At 42.0% G+C, this 19,760-nt stretch overlaps 1 protein-coding gene across 4 annotated transcripts in view; it reads right to left on the bottom strand.

Moving 5' to 3' along the window:
* Window positions 1–388: 388 nt before the first annotated feature.
* FLACC1 (flagellum associated containing coiled-coil domains 1) overlaps window positions 389–19,760 on the bottom strand; it is a 60,727-nt gene continuing 41,355 nt past the window's right edge. For 3 of the 4 annotated variants that reach the window (XM_053906390.1, XM_019439193.2, XM_019439195.2), the window contains 11 exons: window positions 18,862–18,995; window positions 17,535–17,628; window positions 15,787–15,848; window positions 14,173–14,270; window positions 12,814–12,866; window positions 11,070–11,169; window positions 9,192–9,295; window positions 6,276–6,338; window positions 3,062–3,151; window positions 2,821–2,930; window positions 389–864 (listed from right to left, as the gene is read on the bottom strand). In XM_053906390.1, the coding sequence (XP_053762365.1) occupies window positions 747–864; window positions 2,821–2,930; window positions 3,062–3,151; window positions 6,276–6,338; window positions 9,192–9,295; window positions 11,070–11,169; window positions 12,814–12,866; window positions 14,173–14,270; window positions 15,787–15,848; window positions 17,535–17,628; window positions 18,862–18,995 (1,026 nt within the window). In that variant the 3' untranslated portion in view covers window positions 389–746. The remainder of the gene's footprint in view (window positions 865–2,820; window positions 2,931–3,061; window positions 3,152–6,275; window positions 6,339–9,191; window positions 9,296–11,069; window positions 11,170–12,813; window positions 12,867–14,172; window positions 14,271–15,786; window positions 15,849–17,534; window positions 17,629–18,861; window positions 18,996–19,760) is intronic. The other variant, XM_019439196.2, reaches the window with a different exon arrangement.

Below are 19,760 nucleotides of genomic sequence, written 5' to 3'. Positions count from 1 at the left end.
GCAAACCATAAGAGATTCTTAAATACAGAGAACAAACTGAGGGTTGATGGGGATTGGCGGGGGGGGGGGGGGGGGGGGGCGGGGAGAGGGGAAAATGGGTGATGGGCATTGAGGAGGGCACTTGTTGGGATGAGCACTGGTGTTGTATGTAAGCGATGAATCATGGGAATCTACCCCCAAAACCAGTTGCCTGCCCTGTGGGGATTTGAATTCTGATGATTGTTTAGAGAAGGTGGCAAGGATCATCAGACACTTTTTCCAAAATCATAGTATAGGGAACACGATTGAGAAGTGGAGCAGTGGGGACACATGTAAGAGAGAAAGGATTTTTGGAATTGAATCAACAAATTACATTTTTGCTAGGTAAATGCCCCAGGGGGACAAAAGGTGTATTTCAAAATATAGTCAACATTTAATAGGAACAAGTTCTTCGGATCAGTGTTTTCATAATGAAATGTGTAAATGTGGAAGAGAAAATAGTATAATACCCAGAGAAAGTTTAGATCCAGGTATAGGGAACATCACTTTACAATGAAGAGTCTTGAAAGCCTGTATAACTGAGATGAGAATTCAAACATTCCCAACCACTTAGAAGAAAGGAAATTTTGAAAAGGCAAAAGTAGAACCCAGGCAGCCCAAGAACTAAACTCATAATATACATTTCTCAAGAAACTCTCACGGAAGTTGTCTAAGCCTATGGAGATGGTGTTCCTAACATCTTTTGTATTGGAGAACAACTTTTCTGCTCATAGTTCTTGTTTTTCATTGCTATCATCTAAATTATCAGAATCATTCTCATACATAGAGAGAAACCTCCCAGATCGTTCCTTATAAATTTCTTCATTCTTCACAATTATTTTTTGCCTATAGAGAAAAAGAACATGTATCACTATAGACTCAAGGATAGAAGGGGATGTAGGATATCTGAGGGGAGAGAAATGTGGTTTCATTCCTTCACTGGGGGCAGCTGCACACATTACTTATAGGTTTTTTTTTAATGTTTATTTATTTTGAGAGAGAGAGTCCCAAGCAGGCTCCATGCTGTCAGAACAGAGCCTGAAGTGGGGCTTGATCCCATGAACCATGAGATGATGACCTGAACTGAAATCGAGTCAGACGCTCAACCAACCGAGCCACCAAGGCACCCCATACTTGCAGTGGTTTTGAATTTAATGAGAAATGATATTTAGGTTACCAAATTCTCGAATGAGGAATATTCTGCTGAGGGGAAACAGAGTATGCCATCCCAATATACCTTGCATATTGATTACTTGAGTTAAAGTTACTTAAGCAACAGCCAGTGCAAGAAAGGCATTCTGACCCTCTTTGTTCCCCTGAAAGTAGGAAATAGATTTTTCATATGAATATACCTTCCCTATACCAGAAGGTAAAGAGATATCCCTATCAGCAGAAATAGGGAATTTAAAGCTAAGAAGTCTGTATAAAAAAAACCTGGGTGGCTTAGTTGGTTGAGTGTCTGACTTGGGCTCAGGTCATGATCTTGCGGTTTGTGAGTTCAAGGCTCACATTGGGCTTACTGCTGTCAGCACAGAGCCCATTTCAGATCCTCTCTTCCCCTCCCCTGCCTGTGCTCTCTCTCAAAAATAAATAAACCATTAAAAAAAAAGCCCCAACAACTCTGTTACTTACTTACTAATTTAGTACCCCAACCCCAAACTTCTTTGTCAATTCTTTACAAATTTATTGTTACTTTGTCTAAAAGGTATAACTGCCTGATTTGTTCACTTCTTTGAGTCTCATATTTTACTGAGCTCCTATACATACAAAATTAAATTTGTTTTTTCCTGTTAATCTGTTTTATGCCAATTTAACTATTAGATCAAAGAACCTAGACAAGAAGGGATAAGTTTTACTACCAAATCAATACAATGAATAACTTCCCTTTATTGAAGTATCCACCAAAAATTTATCCCAATGATTTAAAATGCATTTCCAGTTAACAGTATTATTTCTGACCTCAAGTTGACTTCCACAGGGGCTAAACGCAGCTGTATCTAAGTGTAAACCACTGACACCTAAACCCATAACCCCTCAGGGGACATGGTAAAAACTCAGAACTCAGATGGGTTGTTACAACAGCTTCCAATCGTTCATTCATTAAATATTTATTAAATATCTCTTAAAGATTCCAACTGTATGACATTCTGGAAAAGGCAAAACTACAGAGACTGTGAAAAGATCAGTAATTTCCAGGAGTTGGGAGGGGAAGCAAAAAATGAATAGGTGGAGGGCAGAGGACTTTAGGGATTTAAAATTTATTCACAGAACTGAATAAACTCAAAGACCCTCAGATAGGGGCATCTGGGTGGCTTAGTCAGTTGAGTGTCTGACTTTGGCTCACACCATGATCTCGCAGTTCACGAGTTGGAGCCCTGCATTGGGTACTGTCGGTGTGGAGCCTGCTACAGATCCTCTGCTTCTCTCTCTCTCTCTCTCTCTCTCTCTCTCTCTCTCTCTCTCTCTCCTCCCCTGCTTACTCTCTCTGTCTCTCTCAAAATAAATTAATTAAAAAATAAAGATCCACAGGTAAATTTCATGTGCTGTTTTGAATAAAAACTAAGATGTAATAAGGGAGAGGAGTCTAGACACATGCCCAGCACCACTTCAGATGAACTGTCTGTCCTTAGCAGGTGACTTCTGTGGCCAGGCTTTGAATGACTATTTCCCTCCTGGAAGTGCCTGTGCCTTGACTTTATTAAGAAATACCTGGGTTCATCTTCATATCTATTCCTCACCCAAACTCCCTTCCACTTTCTAAAGATAACTCAGCCATGTCTTTTTGAGCAGCATCATGCACACCTTAGATGAATATTTTCTTCTGTCAGAAGCTTTATGGTGTATTTAAACTTTTCTTCAGTCTCGGCAAGCTTGGTCTGGAGTGTTTTCTCCAGATTTCCCACTGTAGCTTTCTGAAAGACATGTAAATTTTAATTGCTCTCTTTCCCAAGCCAGAGTCATCCAGAGCAAAGCTAGATGGCAGAACCGTACAGAGACCTGGATTCCTCTGCACAACCCTATCCCCACTCCAGCCAGGACTCACCTCTCTCTGGAGTTCCATCTGGGTTTGGTAGAGGGATGTGTTAAGTGATTCTAAGATAACAGATTGTGCCTTCAACTCTTCCTCCATGACCTGTTTAAGAAGACAACAATGTCTATCTATTCTCTTCTGCAGGGTGCCTGCAGAATGTGAAACGTCAACTTTAGCTACTCCTTCTCCTTCACTGTTCAGTCACTGTGCTCTCTTACTTCTATCTCTTTTATGTCTTGCCCATCTATATCCTCATATGCAGACTCACTATCACTGTCCCAGAGCCAGCCCTCACCAGAGCTCCCGTGGTTGTCACAATAGCCACCAATCATTCATTTATTAAACAAATATTTATCAAATATCTACTCCAGATTCCAACTATATGACATTGGGGAAAATGCAAAACTATAGAGACAGTAAAAAGATCAGTTGTTGCCAGGGATTGGGAAGGGAAGCAGGGATAAATAGGTGGAGGACAGAGGAGTTTTAGGTAAAGAAAATATTCTGTATGATATTGCAGTGGTGGGTACATGGCATGATGCATTTGATAAAACCTATAGAATGCATAACACAAAGAGTGAGCCCTAATGTAAACTATGGACTTTAATTAAAAATGATGTATCAATATTGGTTCATCAGCTGTAACAAATGTACCTCACTAATGCAAGATGTTAATAATAGAGTATATTGTATGTTTGTGTTGGGGGAGGATATGGGCACTCTCTGCACTTTAATTTTTCAGTAAACCTAACATTGCTCTAAAAAATAGCCTTTAAGAAAAGTTGGTTTGAGAGAGAGAGAGAGCACACTAGTAGGGAAAAGGGGCAAAAGAGACAGAATCTTAAGCAGGTGCTATACTCAACACAGAGGTCATGACCTGAGCAGAAATCAAGAGTCAGATGCTCAACCGACTGATCTACCCAGGCACTCCTTAAAAATAGTCTTTTAATTAGGAAAAACACCTACTATTATAGGCACTAGGAATATTATGATGAATAAGAAAAATATAATTTCTACTCTTATGGAGATACACCCTAGTGAAGGGGATGAAAAAAATTAAATAAAAGTCAATAAAATAATTACAATAATAAATTAAAAACAAACCAAGGATGAAGATAGAACATGCAGTGTTAGTGTGGGGAAGGGATAAATCTACTACATTAGATAAATGCTGAAGAGACAATAAAAATGATCCAGATGGCTCTGTGCTTTCAGATGTCAGCCTCATTTAACTCCTACATGTCTTCAGAGCTCTTCCATGGAATAAGCATCTTCTCAAGATGTATAAACTAGAGAGGTACCATCTCTCACTGTATTTGCATTGTACAAAGCACTGTACTAGGTCATTTAGCATTCTTTTGTTTGCTTATTCATTCAAAAAAAATCAGCTGGTATTTACTAAATGTCTGTGATGTGCCAGGTACTGTTCTAGAAACTGGAGATTAGTGGTAGAAAAAAACAGACAAAAATCTCTGCTTTCATTCATTGAGTTTATCAGGTTAGACAGTTATAAATCTGTATAGAGGAGTGCCTGGGTGGCTCAGTCAGTTGAGCATCCAACTCTTGATTTCAGCTCGGGTCTTGATCTCACAGTTTGGAGAGCCCCTCATCAGGCTCTGTACTGAGTATGAAACCTGCTTAAGATTCTCTCTCTTCTTTCTGCCCCTCTCCCCTACTCATGTGCTTGCTCTCTCTCTTAAAATAAATAAATAAATAAATGTAAAAAATCTGTATAGAAAAATAAAACAAGGAAATGGAAGTGTTGGGGAGGGTGTTAAGCCTTTAAATAGAGTGGCCCTTCAGAAATGGCATTTGAACAAAACCAGAAAGAGGTAAGGAAGTTAGTTGTGTGGATATTTAGGAAAGAGCTTCCCAAGAAGAGTGAATGTCAAGTGCAAAGACCCCAAGTAAAGGATCCTTGACTGTTAAAAATACAGCAAGGAGTCCAGTGCCATTGCAGTTGTGTAATGAAGGGGAAGAAATAGAAGGAGATAAGGTTAGGGGAAAGAATCATGAGCACAGAGCAGGTAGAATAATCCCCAGCCTCAACACAGGACTGGGAATAGTTACATTCCCACCAACCAGAGTACACAGAGTATTGGGTAGACTACTCAGAAGGGTATTATCTCTGTAGGGGGGAAAATTAGCCTTAAACTAAAGACTGCTTTAACTTAACTGCATCCCAGAACAAAGTCCAACAATATTTAAAGAAATACAAAAATATTCAGCACCCAACAAGGTAGTTTGCAATCCACCTTTTTGGTTTGTTTGTTTTGATTACGCTTATGCTCAAGGTGGGGGTTGAACTCACAACCCAGAGATCAAGAGTCGCATGCTCTATGGACTGAGCCAGCCAGGCACCCCCTGCACCCAACAAGGTAAACTTCACAATGGCAGGCGTCCAAAAAAAAAAAAAATTACCAGGCATGCAAACAAGTGAGAAAATATGACCACAAATGAGGAGCAAAATCAATTAACAGAACCAGAAAGGAATGATAGAATTAGTAGACAAGCTCATTAAAGCAGCTATTACAATGCACTGGGTTTTCCTTGCTCCAAAGCCTATCCGTCTACCATGCAGAACATTGAGGCTTGTTGACCCAACAATGCTGAAGCCTTGCCTAAGCTCTAAGATATAATTCCATGATTTTATAATGGCTAGTCTTTTCCCAAACATGTCCATTCTGGATCCTAGTATAAGAAGAATCAGAAGGCAGTTCATGGGTTTGAACAGTTTCCCTTCAGGTATCTCCCACATGGAAGTGTCATAATTTGTCCCAGAAGAACAGAATTCTTTGAGGAAGCTGTTGGGGTTGAGGCACATTTGGAATATCAAGGAGAGGCTTGGAATTAGAGTTGCCAGGGTCAGTATTGTACTTTTTAGAGCTTAAGGGAAGAATTTGGTATTTTACAAATCAAGACTCTTTTGTGGTTTGAGCCTTACTAGAAATGGAATGCATTTGACACTGAAGATCACACAGCATATTGCTCATATATTTGCTCAAATTGCTCTAAAAAGACACAAAGGCTCTGTTTTATAAATGACTTTGTATTATAGTTATAAAGTTCTATTTGACTTGTTGAATCCAGCAAACTCAGCTTTGGGTCTTCCTTTTGTTTTATTTTGTTTTGGAAAATTATAATAGATTCTATTTTATTGAGGGTATATAATTTTACTGGTGCATTTGTAAGATGCTAATTCCACAAGAAAAATGAAAGAGCTTACCTGTTTGGTCTTTCTCAGCTCCTCTAATTGCAAGGTGTCCTTTTCATGTTGTTTCAGTAGCTCCTAAAAACAATTTTATTCGGAAAAGGTCAGCACTGGGGTTTCTGGCACTTCTTTCAGAGACTTGAGAAAGCCAGAATAGGATTCCAGAATGTAGTATTCACCAAAGTTTAGATATTGGTGTAATGAAGCACACATTTAATTTGTTGAAGGTAAATTTTGAAAATCTTAACTTATGTGCAATATATATATATATATATATATGTTTAAATATATAATATATATAAATATATAATATATAAATATATATAAATAAATATATAATATATAAATATATATAAATATATAATATATACATATAAAAAATATAAATATATAATATATACATATATAATATATAAATATATAATATATAAATATATATATACATTTTTTAAAACTCAAGTTAGTTAATATACAGTGTAGTCTTGGCTTCAGCAGTAGAACCCAGTGATCAATCTCTTACATAGAACACCCAGTGCTCATCCCAACAAGTGCTCTCCTTAATGCCCATCCCCCATTTAACCCATCCCCACACCTATGTCCCCTCCAGCAACCCTCAATTTGTTCTCTGTATTTAAGAGTCTCTTATGGTTTGCCTCCCTCTCTGTTTTTTATCTTATTTTTCTTTCCCTTCCCCTATGTACACCATACACACACAAAAAATCAAAATGGATGAAAGACTTAAATGTGAGCAGGAAACCATCAAAATCCTACAGGAGAAAGCAGGCAGCACCCTTTTTGACCTCAGCTGCAGCAACTTCTTATGTGACATGTCTCCAGAGGCAAGGGAAATAAAAGCAAAAATGAACTATTGGGATCTCATCAAGATAAAAAGCTTCTGCACAGCAAAGGAAACAATCAACAAAACCAAAAAGGCAACCGATGGAATGGGAGAAGATGTTTGTAAATGACATATCGGATAAAGGGTTAGTATCCAAAATCTATAAAGAACTCACCAAACTCAACACTCAAAAAAACAAGTAACCCAGTGAAGATCACAATTTCAGACTTTAAGCTACATTACAAAACTGTAATCATTAAGACAATATGGTATTGGCACAAAAACAGACACATAGATCAATGGAAAATAATAGAAAACCCAGAAATAGACCCACAAATATATGGCCATCTAATCTTTGACAAAGCAGGAAAGAGCATCCAATGGAAAAAAGACACATCTTCTTTATCCATTCATCTGTCAATGGACATTTGTGCTCTTTCCATACTTTGGCTGTTGTTGATAGCATTGCTATAAACATTAGGGTTCATGTGCCCCTTCAAAACAATGCTTTTGCTAAGTGGAAACTATGCTTCATGAGAGAGACAGAGAGAGTACCATTTACAGATTCATAGTCAGCATCATTGGAGAAAAAATAGAAGAGAGGAAAGGATGCATGCAGATGATCAACTCTCTCCCCACTAGAGGAATTGTTACTTCTTATTCAGATGTCTGAGCTCTCTATACCCCAGAAGAACTGGACACACTGCACAGCATGTCCCACACCCACATTACTGTTTTGCTCAGTTATAGTGAATATCAGAAATGGGCTTTTATTGGTGAAATCAGTGGTTTTTTAATTAGCATGATAGTTGGAAATGGACTCTTAAAAATGGAATATTGAAGGTAGATACTATTTAAAAATTTTTTTTACATTTTTATTTATTTTTGAGAGACAGAGACAGAGCACAGTGGGGGAGGGGCAGAGAGAGAATGAGACACAGAATCCGAAGCAGGCTGCAGGCTCTGAGCTGTCAGCACAGAGCCCGATGCGGGGCTCGAACTCACAAACTGTGAGATTGTGACCTGAGCCAAAGTCAGACACTTAACCGACTGAGCCACCCAGGCACCCTGAAGGTAGATACTATTTTAGAGACACTGTCCACTTTGCAGGAAAAAAGTATAGGAATCTAACAAAGCCTACAGCCTACACACTCAGGAATGGTGTCTAAGGTTTGATCCCTAAATGGTCCTGTGTCTGCTTAGGAGGAGCTCCAGCTGCCAGATGCTGACTACAGTGGTTACAGAATCCTACCTCTGTACTACCCTTGCATACACCTCTGATGAGTCTTTCATATACCTAAAAGTTCAGAGAGCTGGTGGTATAACCACTCGGGGCCTGCTTACTAGTAATGCATGTTTATTTAGTAAATGTCTGTATGTCTGAGACCTGTTTTCACTATGATCTGGCATCAGTATCAAGGTTGTAGGGGAGTGATTAACAAGAGTAGCTACATTTTAACCCCTCTAACTTTTGTTTTTCTTTCAATGTTTATTTATTTTTGAGAGACAGAGAGTGAGTGGGGGAGGGGCAGAGAGAGAGGGAGAAACAGAATCCAAAGCAGGCTCCAGGCTCTGAGCTGTCAGCACACAGCCCAACTTGGGGCTCAAACTCACAAACCGTGAGATCATGACCTGAGCCTAAGTCAGATGCTTAACCGACTGAGCCACTCAGGCGCCCTTACCCCCTCTAACTTTTAGGTAGATCCTCTTAATTACTAAGAGCTATACATGACCAACTTGCTTAGTTTAGTTTGCTACACTGCCCTTTCTCTTCAGCTACAGTCAAGAATGAGGAGGACATTCAGAGACTGGGAAAATTTGGCAAAATAGGGAATTTCACGTTTTGTATGTGTTTAGCATTCTATTATTTCCCACTAATTTCAGTTTTCATTCCACAGTGACCCTGTGGTAAGACCATGTAGATAAAGGACAGCAAGACTGCCAGTCTACTTGCATATATTTCCAAGGAAGCTGGGAAAGGAAGAATATGCCCATAAAGGCAAAATTGTGCCTAATTACAGAGGCACACCTAGGAACCGGATGTCCCACCTAGGCTTCATGCTCAACCACTCATGTGCTTTGGGCTAAGTTACCTCCTTCTCTCGATTGAAGTTCTCAAAGACGGTACTGTAGGAGTCATTTATTTTCTTCTTTTCTTCTTCTGACTCTAACTCAAACTTTTTTGTCATATTATGTTCTGGGGGTGAGAAGAAATTACGTATATGAGTAAATGTGGGGAAAGCACATGCAGAGAGAAACTGAGAATATCTGAAGGTAATAAAAATTCCAGACTGGGTCAAACTCAAGTTCCTTTCAGCCTGTCATTCAGCCTCGATGCTCACCTAGAAATGCTTGGGAATCAGGTGAACATGGTGGCAGTTTCCAGTGATATCAGCCATATGGTTTTACTCCTAATGTCTCTGATTTTTGTGTGTGTGTAGTTTGTTTTAGATCTGTTGCTTATTATTTTGTCCATTCCCTCTGCTGAAGTAAATACGTTTTCTTGGATATTCTTACCTTAAAATATAGCTCTTGACTAATGTGACTTTTCCAGCAATAAAATTTATTCTGTACTTAACCCTGGGGTAGAGGTAGGCTTAAACTGTTTCTGGTGCAGGAGAACTTGCCAACCGAGCCCCAAAACCAAAGAGGAGAAAGGAGGGGTGAGGGGCTGACACAGATTTCTTCTTCAGCTTCATGGTGCTGGGAATTATAGGGAGGCAACCCCTAGGCTCATCCTGTGAATAAGCTGGGAATGATAGGAAGCTACCTATCAGCTCTAGAGGGCTGAGCTACACTATGCACAGCTGAAGTCTGCTCTTTCAAAATTGGGTGTAACATCTTAACTTAGATTTTGACAACATGGGATGAGTGTGGTATGGGTGGCCAGAAGTCTGGAAGAAGACCTGGGTTATGTTACACCAGGCTTCTGAGTAAAGCCTCAGATAGGTGCAGCTCCTCATTCCTTTCCTCACCCTTAGTTCCAGGGTCTTCATGCTGCCTTCCTGCAGTCAAGAGTCCCCACCAGGGTGGGAATAGCCTTGAGGATTAACTTACCCAGGGAGTTTCTGCATTTAAATGAGTAATTTGTTGAAAACAACCAAGTCTGATATGAACTGGGGTGAGGTAGGATGTGGTATAGGTTTGTAGAGGCTCCACTCCTACCTCAACCAGTCCTCTAGGTCAGGGAGCAAAGTCTCCATAAATTCCTTTCTTCTTTTTCCACTTAGGAAGATGCTTGCTGGGGGTAGGAGGCTCATCCATAACACACTTTTTTTTAAAGTGGGCTCTACTCCCAGTGTGGAGTCCAACATGGGGCTTGAACTCACAACCCTGAGATCAAGACCTGAGCTGAGATCAAGGGTCGGACACTTAACTGACTGAACCATCCAGGGCCTCCATAAAACACTTTCTATGATCCAAACTCTGTGCTAGGTGTTGGAAATACTAAAAATATATAGTAATATATAAATGTATCAAATCAACATGTTGTACTCTTTAAACATATGCAGTGTTATATGTCAATTGTACCTGAAAAATGGAGATCCTCTGGGGGGGATATGGGAATACAGAGGCTCTCAGTATGATTGTGTTGTCACTCTCCCAACAAGTGAATATTTGAAACTCTAATTCCAGAACATTTTTCTGGAAATTCAGGGTCACTTGTATCCAGGTAACAAGTCAATGCTCCTACAGATGTCCCAGAGCTTGTTCCAGACCATGATGGCTAAACTTGGAATTGGAGAGCTTTGGAAGGTACGGGCTTATACCCTCAAATAGCTGAGTTTTATAAAAGACTCCATCCTTGTTGTCACTTGTTGAAAACTCCATGTACTCTTGATTCAGGAATCCAGCCCTCTGGCCATCACCTTTAGTGAATCTAAGGCTGATGTTCTCAAGCTAAGACCAAACTTAATGGCAGGTTTTTTTTTGGTACACGTGCCATCAAAAAGAGAAGTTCTTGTACTCACTTTGCTGTAGCAGGATCTTTTCCCGCTCCAACTTCTCATCCTTCTCCCATTCTGCCTTCTTCTTCAACCACTTATCTTCCATTTCATCATAAATGCTGTCCTGCAGAGGTACAAAGGCACTATGAAAAGAATCCTGGAAAAGACTGCACACTGGCTCCAGGCACAGCATTGGGCCCTTTAAAGCTTCCCTCACTAGAATGCTTGCTGGGAGTCCCTCTGTGGGTGGTTGGTGGGAGTGAATTCTAGCCCAGCCCATCCAAGGGCCTGTAGAACCCTAAATTCAAAGGCAAGTTCTGCATGGTGTTTGTCCCACTGAAACTGGGTTTCCTTTGAAGACAGGTAGGACTCCCCTGCTGCAGATTCACATGTCAGCTCCCTCTGAATCATGAATCACTTATCAACAGCTCATGAAGAAACAAGGGAAATGCCTAGTAGTTAATTTGAACACTTAGAAAACAATGGTATGTTTTTCAGACAGTGTCTATTTTTAACTCAGCAAATCTAACTTCCTTTGTGGGTGAGGTTAAATAAGCCTAACCTGATGCCAATCCTGTTGGTTGGTTCAGACTTCATGGGGGTGGGACTCCAGGAGGAGGAAGGCCTAGGACCTGGATGCTGCTAGTAACGTCTCAGTACCCTGACCTCCTTTTTTCCCCCAGGTTAGCAGCATAACTCACACTGGGGCCAGACATCAGAGCTCATTTGTAATTGTTTATGGCCATTTAGATAAAGGTTCTCGTTTATCATTTTCAAGACTGGTGGGCAGCTCAGTTTCCATAGAGGTCAAACTCTCTGGAGAGGTACAGACTGAAGCAAACATAAGGGGAAGCTTACCCACACATCAGTCTGATGCTTCTCCTAGGCTTTGCTCTAAGATGTTTTCCCTCACTGTATCAAGATACATCTTGAAAAACAAGTTTTAGATACAAGCTCGAAACTGAAACTGTGGATGGCAAATAGAATTTCAGAGGTGGTGCTGGTGCTTGACTTGGTTTCCTCCTTTAAGAGGGTGGTCAACTGTCTTTGTTTGAGACTGAGTTGTGTCCCAGGACCCTGAACTTTTGATGCTAAAACCTGGAAAGTCCTGCGCAAACACAACTAGCTGCTCACCAATAGGATGGGGGTTTGCTGCCTCAGCCTGTTCATTCCTCATCTCCTACTCTCTCATCCCACTAAGAAGAAATCATGGCCTGTTTCCCCAGGCCTCCCTCAAATTAGCTGATTCAATGAATGAGTTACATTCTGAGATGGCTAGAGCATCCCATGCCCAGCTGGTGGGGGTGCAGTGAGAGAGTCTTTTTTGGACGGCAATTTGGCCAAATGTATCAAAGGACTTTAAAATGTTTATCCCTTTTGGCCCTGCACTCTACTAAAATCAAAGATGTTACAAAGTACAAATGCTAACAGCAGATTGTCTTGCGGTGGTAATTCTCTTTTGTTGCTGTTGTAGTTGGTTTTTGTATTTCCATTTTTTAGAAACCATGAGCAGGTATTACTTTTGTAATTACAAACATATTTGTCAGTGGGCTTCTTTAGGGACTGGGTGACTGATTCACACATGGAAGCCACCACGGTCTGAAGGTCACTCTTCTCCCTGGGTGTACTTAGTGCCACCTAGAACCAAGGATGCTGGGAATCTGAGGAAATTATTTTCTGGGCAAGTGCTGTAGATTCAGCCTGATGTCATCAGCCAGGAATGAGCCTTGCCTCTTACTTTCATAATCCAAGGAGCTCTGAATCTCACCTGATACATATGAAACATATTCTTCAAATACTTATACTCCTTTCCCATTTCATCTGGACAAAAGGAAAACAACAGGGTCATCATTATTCCTCCGAAATGAATGTTTTCACACTCAAGTGTGAGCTCTCCTGTACTCTTCCTCCATCTCCAACTCATCCTCTAGGTGTTAAAACCATGTTGCACCTCAAGAATAACCCTGGAGGCTTATTAGAAATCTAGACGCCTGTCTTCTTCTCCTACCCCCCACCTCCACCCAGCCAAACCCACTGAATTCAGGTCTCAGAGGAGAGAGGCCTAGTGTCTGTGGATAATATGCTTCTCAAGTGATTCTGATGCATACCAAATGTGAGAACTAATCCCTGGGGGTACACCTACATCTGTGGGGAAAAGAGGAGCAAAACCTTGTAGTATGCGCCTGCTTCCCTCTTTTTAAAGCAGTTTTATTTATTTTTTAATGTTTACTTTTGAAAGAGAGAGAGACAGAGTGCAAGCAGGGTGAGGGGGCAGAGAGAGAGGGAGAGAAAGGATCCAAATCAGGCTCCGTGCTGTCAGTACAGAGCCCGATGTGGGGCTCAAACCCACGAACTGTGAGATCATGACCTGAGCCAAAGTTGGACGTTTAACCACCTAGGTGCCCCTGCTTCTCTCTTTTTAAAGTGATGTTTCTAGTGTACGCTGATTTTGAAAATGATACATGTTTTCTTTAGAAAATTGGAAATTCAGCAAGCTATAAATACCCTCTTTTTAAAAAGTAAGGCAAAATAAAGGGAGAAGATTATAGAATTTCTCCTTCTCCCTATGGAGATTAGTCTATAATCTCAGAATTCTGAAGGATACACATTTTGCCCTTCCTGAGGACAGTGTAAATAATGGGATAAATGGCCAACACAACTCTTATGCATTATAAGGCATATAAATCATAGTGTGCTATTATAATATAATGAAACACCACCATTTTACAGATGACGTAACTTGCTGGATTACAATAATATTATATTTGTAGAGTTAAAAATATATTTTAAGAAGGTGCTTTCACATTCTTATCTCTCTGATAAAGGCAGGTATTATAGTCCTCAATTCTTAGACAGAATAAATGAGACTCAAGGAGATTAAGGACTTGCTCAGATCCTAACACTTGGTTGCAGGCCAGTCTATCACCTGGGCATAGGAGGGACACTGATGACATGGTTTCCCTCTTTTCAGTTCCATTCTCAGTCACTCCCTGTCTCTGAGCTTTAGGAGGACATCTGGAGAGCATAGTCCCAGCCCATCCATGACCAAGGGAGTTCTTTGGTCCTAGACCCCCATGGTCAGCCTCTCACCCTTCCCCAGGGTCATTCTCCCCAGTCCAGACCATACCTAGTTTTTCTTGGGCAGCCAGCTTCTCTGCCTTCAGTGTGGCTTTGTAGTTGTTCTCCAACTGACTGAGCTCTGCTGCGTGAGCCTCTTTGAGCTCTCTGTGTGACCCCGGGAGAAGGCCACAATCAGTGAAAACAAGTCCAGAGCTGAGCTGTTACACTCAGTTGATCCCACCTTTCCCCATCACACAGGCAGTTGTGGGCAGCCTGCAGGGCCTTCACTTCCTGACTCATTCTCCTGGCATCCACCCAGAAGAAGGTGAGAAGACCCATTTTTACCAACTATTATTTTGAATGGAGCTGGTGGAGACCATAGACTCCTGTGCTAATAGCACAGTATTTGTTTATGGCTGTCTTGGGAAACTGTAGGCTGTATTAGCATCCAGGATAATTTTAGAGCCCAGGGTCTCTTCAGCCTCCATTCCAGGGGGCAGAAGCTGGCAGTGTTCAAGATGAATGTCAAAAAGAAAGGTCATATGAGCTGTCAAGCCAAGAGAAGACATGGAGGAACATTAAATGCATAATAGTAAGTGACCAAAGTCAATACATAAAGCCTACACACTATATGATTCCAACTATATGATATTCTGGAAAATGCACAGCTATGGAGACAGTAAAAAGATCAATGTTTGCCAGAGGTTAGTGGGGAGGGAGGGATGAATGAGCAGAGCACAGAGGATTTTTCAGGGCGGTGAAACTACTCTGTATGATACAATAATGGTGGACACATGTCATTATACATTTGTCAAAACCCATAGGATGTACAACACCAAGAGTGAACCCTAATGTAAACTATGCACTTCGGGTGATGGTAATTTATCAATGTAGATTCATCAATTGTAACAAATGCATCACAATGGTGCAGGAGTTAATGATTACTTGGGGTGTGCAGGTGTGGGGTCAGGCTGTCTGTACTTTATGCTCTATTTTACTATGAACCTAAAACCGCTCTAAAAATAATGAAAGCTATTATATAACAAATATGTTACTTATTTATTATAATTTTTTGGAAGCAAGTCTATGACTCAGTGAGGTATATTTCTCTCTGCTGGGACTTCTGAGGCTGCTCTGGTGCCCAGCAGGTAGCCTGGAAGGAGGTTTTGAAGGTTTCCTCACCCACATAGGCAACACACTTCCTTTTACTTCCCCTTGGCTTGTCTTTGTGGCTCTGGCTCCTGCTCCTCCCATACCTTCTTCCCATTCTGCCCAGGTCACGGGACTAGCCAGGAGAGTAGAAATGACAGGACAAAAATGAGGAAGAGAAAGAGGGGGGAGGAAGTGAAGAGGCAGGGGAAATAGGAGGAGGCTGGGCTGAGAACAATAGTTGTCTGTCACAGAAATCTCATAGAGAATGAAAACTGGCTCTCCTCAGCAATCAACAGAAAGGGAGATTATACTTGAAACAAAGTAATTGGATCAGAAAGTGCAAAACTAGGAATTACCTTCTCTGTGCTACATTTTGGTGGCTTCACATCAAACCATCTTGCCCATTTCCCCAATCCCCACCTACCCAACTCCATTTGGCACTATCTGAAATCCCAGTGAAACGAAATCTTGCAAGGAAGCAAGAGTCTTAGGGCCTTCAGCACACAGGAGCTTGTGCTAGAAAGCTTACCTGTTTTTGTTTTCGAAGTTCTGCTGCATCTCAGCACAGCGGAGAGCCATTTCATCCGAGAGCTGGGAGCAACATGGCATTAACGATGTAGCATCAAGGATCCCACTCCCACTGCAGTCTGCAATTTCTGAGAAGCCTTCACGTTCATAGGGTGTGCTCTACTCCCCACACTCTCTTCTTTGTGTTCTCCAATCCCAGAGAGCACATCACTACTCAGGGAATGGAGCAATCCTTGCCTTGGTCTATTGCTGTTTGGTATGTAATCAGTTCACAATGTTGGTGCACAGAAACCATCTCTTTCACTAACTGGTTTTATAGGCAGGTCTGGTCTTTTTGCTGGACAGCAATCTCTAAGATCTTGGTCTTTGGATTTCTTTGATACATAATTCAATTAAGTTATCATCTATTGAGCAAAGAGCTTGCCCTGGAAGAGCCAAAGAGGCCCAAGATTCAAACTCCACACTTTCAATGAACTTAAAATCTGGTGTTAATAAAGCCTCTTTGTCAGAAAGGTATGTTACCACAGGCAAAATTTGCTCATTTCCAGGTGACCTTCCATTTTAACCATCAGATTCTCTGGTTAGTGTCTCAGGAGGAAAGGACACTTCCAGAACAGTCAGCACCCACTGCAAACTGAGACAAAAGGGTTCAGGGCTCTCCCTGTCCCTCTCTGTCTACACACTGGCAGCCAGAACTACAGCCTTCCACAGGGTCACACAACAATTTGGGATGTTCACAGGTGGGAGAATTTTAAGTATCACAGTATGAGGTCCCTGCACGAAAATAATCTCTAAATAGGTCTTTAGCAGGGCCAATGATTCAGTGAGTGAAAATGTGCATTTTGCAACAATAATCCACCATTGATGACTGATCTCATAGAACTTATTTAACTTCCTGAGCCTTAATTTCCTATCTGTAGAAGCAGACCACAAACCTGGCAGGGTTTTCAGATAAATATAGTAATGAACCAACAGTAGGGGAGGTCTCAGTGTGAGTCACAAGCCAGGTCACTGTAGGATTCAGACACACCTGGGGCATGTCAGAGGGTGAGGGGTGGGACTGGTGGGAAGTCGACCTTCACAAGTGGGTTTCAATAACAACAGGCAAGTGGGGTGTGGGGGAGGCTGTTTCTGAGCATTGCTCTGGTTTATCACTCCAGCCCAGGCCAGCAGGCACCCCTGCTTGAGGTGGGGAAGAAGAGACTATGATAAAGCAGATGGTAAAATCTAAAGGAGTCGTCACCAAAATCCCCAGGAAACACAGAGTGCAGACTGATCTCAGCAAATTCTGAAGTGGGCTTTGGCAATTTTAACAGCAACAGGAAGTGGGTACTGAAGGGTTCTGGGTAGCTTTTGAACCACACTGAGTGCATTAACCACACTATTGCCATTAGGAAGAGACTCGGCACCCTCTGAAGTTTAACTCTCCACAGTAAGCCTGACGTGAGATGGCTGGCACCCCTTGGTGTGGTGAGTTCAGTAGCAATGTACACACTGCAGGCACATAAAGAACTCCTGGAAATTGACTTAGGCTTTGAGGAAAGATTTAAGTTCTTGCAGTTATGGATAAGGATGGAGTCAGAGAAATCCTACTGTGTAGCCACAGTCCTATCTTCAGAGCTGTCACCTAGACAACATGGCTCCCGCGAGTAAAGCACTTGGCATCTTGCCTGGAACATAGCAGGTGATCTGAAAAAACCGGTATTTCCCCTACCCATAGAGATGTCAGCTAACTCAAGGATCACTCACCAATTTCTGGGCAGACTGATGGTCTCTGTTCATTTGCTCAATGATCACTGTCAATTCTGAGATCTGCTCTTGCAGGTCAGTAATGATATCAGTCCTATGGGACAAGGAATCCTTCTATCATCCACAGAGCTTCCATTCTGTGCCAGTCAGGCACCTCCCTGTACGTGACTATCTCTGGCTTGGTGAGAGTCAGGCCATGTTCTGCATCTGCTCCATCATTATGGGGGTCATGGGAGGGGTGGAAGAGTAGTCTGGGAGAAGGAATTAGGCAGCAGGGTGGTTGAGCCTCAGATCAGACCTCTTGGGTAAGCTAGCCTGCAGTGGGGGGTGTGAGTAGGTGGAGGAGTGGATTGGTTACCTGTTGAATAGAAGGGGAAGAGGAATATGTCAGAGATCTATCAGGGTTTGACCTTGATTCAGTAATGACAGTTGAAATGGAGGAGGAAAAATTCAGAGGATTAGGAAATGGGAAGGTGGGAGATGGATTGATGCTGACAGTGAATCATAGGCAAGGAATGGCCCAGACACAGGAAAAAGAGGGGATTTCAGAGCATGGCTTGCAGAATAGATAACAATTTTCTGTGTTTCTGGGTTTGGAGCCTCCATGATGTCCATAAGTTATTTAGCTCTATTTGGTTGAGCTGGAGTAGACAGGGTGGCAGGTAGTGACGTGTGCAGTGCAACAGAGATGGTGTTCCATTCAACAAGGTGAGGGAACAAGAGAGAGGATGTAGGAGGAGACAGGGAGAGAGAGACATGAATGAGAGATCTAGGAAGTAGAATGGATAAGATGTGGGAGCTGACTTTATATGGCATTGGAGGACAGAGTGGGTAGGGCCTGAATGACAGAGAGGATGCACTGTGCTCAACTGGGGTAGACTCAGCCAGAATCTTCCATGCTATGCCTCCCAGAGGCATGAACTGAGTGACATCTTTGGGAAAAATGAGAAAGAGATGCATACTCAGCTCCCCAAAAACCCTGACTTTACTCTTACTTTACACCCCCAAATTCAGACTATTTTATGAATATTTCATCTGTTCATCACCTCTAAGAATAATTGCTTTCCTTTAGTACAAATTATACTATACCCAGTCACTTTTCAGGTCAGCTGCCTGACCTGTCCTTTGTCCTGTTTCAAATGGGATCAGGGCAGAGAGATGGGTGTGGAGAGGAGCAGCACAGGGATGAGGAGTAAAGTGACATTATAGCACCTTCAGAACAGAGACCCTGTGCATTGGGCATAGAAGTTAGGAGCTTCTCCTTGAGGCCAGGCCAAGCCCAATAGGGATAGCTCTGAGGAGCTGGATATAGGTCCAAGGGCATTACCTGGAAATCTGGACTCTGTCCATGATCTCTGATTGCGACCGCTTTCTCTTATCAAACATTTCATCTCCCAAGGTGACGGAAATCTGCTCCCTATTTCGAATGAGGTGATAACCAGGTGACACGTTTATCACTTCCTGGGCATCAAGGTGGAAGGTAAGATAATATTGCAGACTTGGAGTGCAGAGATTCGTCCAAATCTTCCACTAGAGTGCTACTCACATCTTAGACACAGAGACATGAGGTGGGATCCCAGAGCCCAAGTCCCTCCTGTGCATTCCCCAGTTACCACTCACCCTCATACTCCAGCCCAGATTTCTCTCCTGAGATCTGGTCTCAAGACAAATGGTTCCTGGATGTTCCCAAAGACCTCTCAAGCTCAACCCTAAATGCTGACACTTCACTCGGCACTCAGCCCCAAGCCCTGCACCTCATCTGCATTCTCCACACGGCCAGAAGCCAGAAGGCAGTCAGACACCATGGAAATTGCTAAGTTCTGGGAATTAGGCCTGAGTTCAAATGCTGGCTCTGCCACCAACTATAGTTATTCAATATCTGTGTACCTCAGTTTCCTCATTAGAAAATTAGGATAACTCTTCCTCAAAGGGCTTTTATGGGGAAAGCCAAAATAACAGAAGAAAGTGTCTATCTAGCACGGTTATGAAAACAAACACATCTATTTTAGTCAGTTCTTCCTCTATTCCCCACTAGATCCAAGTCAGAAATCTGGCAGGGCTACCAGCCTGCATAGACCAGGATAAGATTGTGCCTTCTAGAGTTGTGTAGGACACCCCTAAGGCAACACAAGTCCTGTCATTGTTATTGCCTAATTGTACCCCAGCTTCGTCTTCTCCTCCCCACACTCCTGCCCCTGGAACAGCCTAAGGCCATCCTCCTCTTTC

The sequence above is a fragment of the Panthera pardus genome, unplaced genomic scaffold, assembly GCF_024362965.1.
Source record: "Panthera pardus isolate Hobbes unplaced genomic scaffold, ASM2436296v1 HiC_scaffold_10, whole genome shotgun sequence".
Classification (NCBI taxonomy): Eukaryota; Metazoa; Chordata; class Mammalia; order Carnivora; family Felidae; genus Panthera; species Panthera pardus.
This window is presented reverse-complemented; position numbering and strand designations above follow the sequence as displayed.